This window comes from Rutidosis leptorrhynchoides, chromosome 11 (genome assembly GCF_046630445.1).
Source record: "Rutidosis leptorrhynchoides isolate AG116_Rl617_1_P2 chromosome 11, CSIRO_AGI_Rlap_v1, whole genome shotgun sequence".
Taxonomy (NCBI): Eukaryota; Viridiplantae; Streptophyta; class Magnoliopsida; order Asterales; family Asteraceae; genus Rutidosis; species Rutidosis leptorrhynchoides.
Window position 1 is genome coordinate 44,380,277 of NC_092343.1, and position 8,054 is coordinate 44,388,330.

The 8,054-nt window shown below is 33.1% G+C and overlaps 1 protein-coding gene across 1 annotated transcript; it reads left to right on the plus strand.

Moving 5' to 3' along the window:
• Nucleotides 1–4,808: 4,808 nt before the first annotated feature.
• Nucleotides 4,809–7,487, plus strand: LOC139876809 (large ribosomal subunit protein uL16). The gene is made up of 4 exons (XM_071864176.1): nucleotides 4,809–4,931; nucleotides 6,190–6,691; nucleotides 6,792–6,873; nucleotides 7,267–7,487. Exons 1-4 carry the CDS (start codon nucleotides 4,922–4,924, stop codon nucleotides 7,333–7,335), a joined length of 663 nt encoding a protein of 220 aa, XP_071720277.1. The 5' UTR covers nucleotides 4,809–4,921; the 3' UTR covers nucleotides 7,336–7,487.
• Nucleotides 7,488–8,054: the final 567 nt, after the last annotated feature.

The window sequence follows — 8,054 nt, forward strand, 5'->3', positions numbered from 1 at the left end:
TTTTTTACCCGTATTATACACAGCTTCTAGAAGTATTTACTATTGGTATATACCAATAGAAATCTGCAATTATTTTTGTAATATGTTATCCATGACCTAATCAATTTAATATGTCATCCATGACTTAATACATATTAACTTATACTAGATATTTTCACTAAAAAACAAATTTTCAAGCCTATAAATAAGTACCATTTCTAACTCATTTTTACACATTCATTTTCCAAATTTTACTTCCAATTTTCACACACACTTGCAAGAAATCTCTCAAGTTTTGTTCTACTACTTCTTTCCAGCAACTTTACATTCTAAACTTGAGGTAAAAACTCTACTTCAACTCTTGTTCAATTCATATGTTTATAGCTATCTATATAAGAGTTTATAAACTAGAACATAGTTTAGTTGATTCTAAACTTGTTTGAAGAACTAATCTAATATTTCTAACTCAACTCTAATAACACTTATTTATATGTATTATGATGTTATATTAAGTTAATATAAGAACTTATAACTTGTACATATGAAGAACACCTTGAAACTTAACATATATCGTTTAATCTTCATTCGGTAAAAAGCGGGCTGTTTTGGGTTGGGAATTAAAAACCTATTTTAGACTTTGAGTTCGAGGCTAAGACTTTGTAAATATGTTAATATATGTAAATAAGACTTCCAGTATTTTTTTCATGATTTTAGACAAAGTGGAAGTATTTTATCAAAAATTATATATTGGGTGGGTGCCGGAATTCTTCCAAATCTATCCACCGGCACAAAAAGAGGGTAAAACTCTGAATATTAATGCATGTACTGACTTTTCGAATTGTTTTTGAAAAATTAACTTCTTAAGGAATCCGTAGCAATTTGATTCACTTTAAATGGAGTTGTAATGAATATTTGGCGAGCAAAACAAAATCTGCTAAAATTAACGTTGTATGGACGAAATTTATATTATAAAATCTATACTAACCATATCTTAGCTAACTTTTCTTGTATTGTACATGTATTCTAACATGTCATGGTTACACAATACGTTAGATAAATCAAAAGACACCACATACACAATACGTGTAACTACAATAGTGGTATTGTGGGTCATGATTGATTCTTATACAATACGTGTATACTATGTCTTGATTATTTCAAGGTGATGTATCGATCTATATATTTACTATTAACTGTGGACTACTAACCGTGGACTACTAATTATGGACTACTAATGTTGGACTGCTAACTTGACAACTTAAAACACGTGATTGAAAGTATGAACTTAAACAATCACACGTGATTGAAAATATAAACTTAAACAATCACACGTGATTGAAAGTATGAACTTAAACAATCACATGTGATTGAAGATATGATATGAACTTGCTATATTAATTTTGTTCACATGTATTATTATCTGAATCGTTATTATTGTTATAGGTTCATGAATCCAAGGACGACGACCATATTTTTAATAAGTTGAAAACTTATTATTAATATACTTTTACTACCGTGAGTATATAGTCTCATTTTTAAACTCTAAAAATATTTTGGGATGAGAATACATGCATTTTATGTTTTATGCCATGGACACAAGTACTTGAAATATATTCTACGTTGAGTTGTACCACCTTGCATATCTTCCCTAATAGCTTGGTAACTAATATTTACATGTTGTAAGAACATGTAAGCGCGAATCCTATTGATAGATCTATTGGGTTTGAAAACCCCCAACCGAGCTAGTCGCTCTAGTATCGTAAACGGTTGCATAGTACTTCGTTTTTACTACACTTGGTACAGTGTAGGGAGATTTCATAATAAAGGGAATATGCCACATTAATGGTTAAGTATGGTTACCGAAGCGCTCAACAACTTATAGAATATCTTTATTGAAATATTTATAACTATGAAATCTTGTGGTCTATATTTATATCGATGCTAACTTTAAACCTATATATCTCACCAACCTTTGTGTTGACTGTTTAAGCATGTTTATTCTTAGGTCCTTAAGAAAGTATTTCGCTGTTGCATAATCTGAGCAAGCTGTACATGGAGTCTCGTACTTTTAGTTAAATAAAGTGTTGCATTCAATAAAACCTTTATCATGTATTATATTTGACTGTTATGTCAAGTGTGTAGTATTTGAAAACCAATGTATTATGGGGATTATTCATTAAATAATCGCCCAATTGTTTAAAACATGCATTATGTATAATAATGGTGTGCTTTTTATGATACGAATGCAATATTTTCTAAAACGTATCATATAGAGGTCAAATACCTCGCTACGGGACCAATGAATAACGTACTGCATTTATAGTAATATGGACGGGTCATTTCAATACTTCTCCAGCCGCTCGCTATAATAGCTTGATTCCCGGGTGGCTCGCACCCTGGATTTTTAGGTTACACGGTTATGCCTAGGGCTGTAAATGAGCCGAGCTACTCGCGAGCTACTTGAACATCACTTGAAGCACGTTTAGTGAACGAGCCCGAACTCGAGCTTCATATCTCGAGCTCAAACAAGTTCGCGAGCCTAAACGAGGTTTTCATTTATATACAAAAAATATTAACTTTTAAATAATTTAATATATAGTTATATAATAATAATAATTATATATTAATAATAGTTGAATGAATAATATTATCTTATTATATGTTAATAAAATAAAAATTACAAAAACAATGAATTTGAAATATAAAAAAATTTAAATAATATGAAGAAAAAAAAGATTATATAAATAACGAGTCGAGTTCGAGCCGAGCTCGAGCTTAAACTATTAGGCTCAAATCGATCTGAGTTCGAGCTCGAGCTCTATGAAATTTAAACGATCCGAACTCGAGCCTAATCAAGCTCGGGCTCGGCTTGGCTCGTTTACAAACTTAGAGCATAAGGTGTCGTTCGGTGTCCATTTACAGTGTCTTCAAAAGACACTGAAATTGAATGACGAGAGAGAAACATGAGATGTTGTTCAGTGTTCATTCCCAGCGTCTATTTTAATTATATTATTTTTTATTCATTTTTAATTATAAACTAGCTTAAGACCCGCAAGATTTACTGGTTTCGGCAATAAAATTACAAATGTAATATATTATGTATAAGCACCAAATCGGAAAAAGTTGCGTATAAGAACCAAATCAATGCAAACCATGAAGTTGAACAAAATTGTAGATATAAATTAAGAATTATATAAAGACTGAATATACATAAAGTTCAAACGATTAAATCAAAAAGATACTTGATAGCACCACGTCGGATATTTAGTTATAGTATGCGTTTTTGATAAAAACCATTATCATGTATCTAAATATTTTTCTAATGAGTTTTTCATAGATTAGTTAATGCAATCAATCATTTGAAGTAGTCATTTGGTGTCAACATTGAAGTAGACAATTGTTTGAAGTAGTTATTTAGTGTCAAGATTTAGTGCACGCCAATGATCTCTCTAATGCCTGGATATGTAAATGTATATTTGATAAATCTTATGAATCTTCTCTAAAATATTTGCACACAATTGATCGGTATGAAAAAAAAAAATCATAATTGTCATGACCGATACAAGAGAAAATGAAAAATTAAATGGCTCATGCACGCCCTCAGACGGATCATTCGCAATATTCAGTATACCACTGATCTCGACTTACAGTTATACGCATCTTCTCCCACTACTTTAGTTGCCTACTCTGATGCTGATTGGGCCGGCTACGCAACTACCAGACACTCTACCTTTGATTACCGTGTTTTTTCTCGGCGATAACCTTCCCTCATGGACGTCAAAGCGGCAACTCACGCCCTATCGCTCCAGTGTCGAAGCAGGGCTATGTGGGGTTGCCAATGTCGTTGCAGAGACTTGTTGGATCCGTAACATTCTTCGCGAACTCCATTGTCCTATAACTTCTGATACCTTAGTATACTGTGATAATATTAGCTCGGTCTACCTTTCCTCTAACCCAGTTCAGCATAAGCGGGCCAAGCACGTTGAGATTGACATTCACTTTGTTCGCGACCTCGTTGCTTAGGGACAGATACTGGTCCTTCACATGACATCCATATAACAGTTTGCAGATATCTTCACGAAAGGTCTTCTGTATGCTTTGTTTGATGAGTTCAGATCCAGTTTGAGCGTCCACAGCACTCCCGCTCCAATTGCGGGGGGATGTTAGACTATATTACTCTTGGCCCATTTATTACTTGTATTCGACTTAGACCATTTGTATTTATTAAGTCTCTGCCATGCGTCTGTATTTATATTGGGTAATATGTATGCTACATCGACCGATCAATAACAATGAATGATATGTATTCCAACATTGTAGGACCATTTTAGCCCAATTATAAGTTCACGAGTTCTTTAGTACTCTAAAACCAGTTGCTGATTGAGGAAGATTCCTCGATGTTTCTTTCTAACTTTCAATGTGGGATGGTTTAAAATGCATGTATGTCTAGAATCTCTCCTACAATATACGAGCATCATCTAACTCTGTTGAAAACTGATATGTCATCATGACTGACGATTACTAGTGTACATACATAAACTCATGTATTATTGGGAGAGAGGTGATTCTCACACACCACTTTTTGATCCATTCACACATTTGTCCCATAAATTCACAATGATGCCCATAAATTAATCTAGGGAATTGAACCTATATTATTATTTTAAGTATAATATAATTAAGGATATAATAATGAATTAAGTGTGAATAGATCAAAAAATGGTGTGTGAGTATCACATTCCTTATTGTAAACATACTTTGGGCTCATTTTAAAAAAAGGTTCATTATCTTACCATGAAGCTAACAAACAAAACATAAGCCCATAAAACTCACCTATAGACCCATTTATGCCCCAAATTATAAGTTACCATTTCATCATCTAACTTCTAGGGTTTCTTTTGTGGTAGAATTAACGGGGCAGCAATCAACCAGATTTTTCGCCATGGGAAGAAGTATGTCCTTCTGTCTATTCACTCTAAATTTTCTCGTAATTGTTATTAGTATCTCAATTGATTATAATTTTTGTTAATTAGTTTATAAAATGTTTAATTATGTGTTGTATAGAGATATTAGGTGGTGAATTGTTCTATTATTACTCTTTTTTTTTTTTTGAAATATATACTCAATTATTACTGCTAGTTGAAGTACATTGCTGAACTATTATACTGTTGTTGTTTTGCCTTATTAAAGTTAACGTAATTTTTAGTAATTTGAATTTATGGAATTAGCTAGTGTTTAGGATATACCGACAGATTATATTGTTAAAATGTTCAATGAGCTATAGGTTTCATTTATCAGTAGTCTATTTCTATTTATAGTAATATATGATACTTTCAGGGCCGTCTCATTATTTTTGATGGCCCTGTTCGATACGTAAACATGGGCCCTTATTATTTAGATTAAAGGTGGAGTTTTTCAGGAGCGAGGAGGGGCTGCGGCGCTGTCCAATAAATATTGTTATACTGACATAATAAATAATCATAAGTAGTAGTGCCTGAATTGTAAGTTTATGACGATGATTCAAAGCAATCCAATCGGAGGCAAGTAGGCAACGAGCGAACGAACTTGTTACTATACTGTTTTAAATTTAGATAATAGAAATAGATTTTATTTTTTAAATCAATAAAACAAATATAAAAAATATCAATAAATAAATATAAGTATAAAAATAAAAATAATTATAATTATATAACAAGAACAAGAAAAGTAATTAAAGTAATACTCCGTACCTTTTACTATTGAATGACGGAGACATGGACCGATCAGTGGTCAACGTAGGTTTCGAGGCGGAAGAAGGTTAGTATTGAATTGACAAGTTGAGGCATTCACGGAACTCGTAGCGGTAATCTATTTTATTTCATAAAACTTTAATAATTAAATAGAAACTGGACCTAGATACAGCTTATTGGACTTTTATTTTTGGGCCCCAAATGGATATGGGCCCTGTGCAGTGGAACGGGCTGCACAGCCCAATATCCGGGCCTGGATACTTTATATGATTGATGATTGATCTTAATGTGTCACATTATTTGTAAATTATGCATTGCCAAGCAGCTAGTATATTTTTTAGTAATGTGAATTTAGGAATTTAGCTGGTGCTTTACTATGCCTGTTACATAATTGTAGTTGTATTCGATTTTAATAATGTATAATCGCAGTCCTCATCACATTCGTTACAAAGTACTAATAATAGTTGTTTTTATGATGCAGGACCAGCTCGGTGTTATCGTCAGATCAAAAACAAACCATATCCAAAATCCCGATACTGTCGTGGTGTACCCGATCCCAAAATCCGAATCTACGATGTCGGGATGAAGAAAAAAGGCGTCGACGAGTTCCCGTTTTGCGTGCATTTAGTCAGTTGGGAAAAAGAAAATGTGTCTAGTGAAGCACTCGAAGCTGCACGTATTGCATGCAACAAGTACATGACTAAATTTGCTGGAAAAGATGCTTTTCATTTGCGGGTCCGGGTTCACCCGTTTCATGTGCTTCGTATTAACAAGATGTTGTCGTGTGCTGGGGCTGATAGGCTTCAAACTGGTATGCGAGGTGCGTTTGGTAAACCGCAAGGTGTGTGTGCTCGTGTTAGTATTGGTCAGGTTCTTTTATCGGTTAGATGTAAAGATGGGAATAGTCAACATGCTCAAGAGGCACTTCGTCGTGCTAAATTTAAGTTTCCCGGTCGTCAAAAGATTATTGTCAGTAGGAAATGGTATGACTACTCTATTTTATTTGATTTTTTGCAAAATGCTTTATTTTGTTGTTTGTAGATAAATGAAAAGGTTTATAATATTTTTGGTTGTTAATTGTAGGGGGTTTACTAAGTTCAGCCGTACTGACTATCTCCAGTGGAAGTCTGAGAACCGTATTATGAATGATGGTGTTAATGCTAAGGTATTATAACTATTTGTTTCAATATATAATACCTGTTTGAGTTAACATTTCTTAACATATATACTTATTTAGTTTGTATGTAACTCACACATATGAAGTTGATTGTGTGTTGTAACATTTTATATCTGTGTATCATCTAAATCACAAATGTGAAATTGTATGTCTTAAACGTTTTGTCTCTGCGTATCATCTAGACTCACTATTGATTGAAGAAGGTTACATTTTTAGTTCTGAAAAATTTGATGTTTTTACAGTTAGGCAAATTGTTAATCTGTCCTCTTGTTTTGATTTTCGTTTATTTAGTCTTTTTTATAATTAAAAGGTTATTATTATTACATTATATTCTAAAGATTGTTTGCTGACAAATGTTAATCGTGTAATTTTGAAATGCAGCTTCTTGGATGTCACGGACCCCTTGCAAATCGCCAACCTGGAAGAGCTTTCCTAGACGCTGTTGCATAAGTTCGTTTAAAAAAATCATACGCTTTTTCTTGTTTGCAAGAATGACATTCGTTGCGTTTTCTTTCTTCTTTGTATTTGTGCTACTGCGTTGTACTGAAAGAATACAATTTGTTTTGAACTTAAATGCACACCATTTAAAAACCTAGACGATTCCTTACATTAACGATATGTTATAATATAGTTTTTGGAACGACACTTAGTACAATGATAACATTCAGAAAGAAAAAATCTAGACGATTTAAAGGTTTTAAATATCAGCCCAACTGGCAGCTCCAAACATTACGATGCATATGAAATGAATATTATCAGTTGTAACTCGAATGCAAGTTGAGGTGTTACCCAGGCTTGTAGTACTACAGAAACAATCCATTTCTTTATATTTTTAATGTTGTAAAATGTAAAACTTGCGATCCGTGCAAAGCTACTCTGTTCAAATATATCCCCATGAATTGGCAATAGACTCTCAACATGAATAATCAAAGGCTTGACAAGTTAATAGGTTAAGTCTCAACATGCATTTTGGGGGTAAAATTTTCGGTTTTTTAAGCGGTTCTCCAACTGAAGAAGGAACGATGAGAAGTAGGTGGAGACAAGGAGATCTCTTCTTCATTGTTTATCATGGTGACGGAAGTATTGAGTAAGATTTTCTAACGACTTGAAAAATGCGTGTTAAAGGGAATTCAAGTCAGTTCCGATGTTTAAATCAACCAATCCCAATT

Coding starts and splice junctions, on each gene's coding strand:
- LOC139876809 (XM_071864176.1), top strand. Junction 6,692..6,791: donor ATTATTGTCAGTAGGAAATG/GTATGACTACTC, acceptor TGTTAATTGTAG/GGGGTTTACTAAGTTCAGCC. Junction 6,874..7,266: donor ATGATGGTGTTAATGCTAAG/GTATTATAACTA, acceptor TTTGAAATGCAG/CTTCTTGGATGTCACGGACC.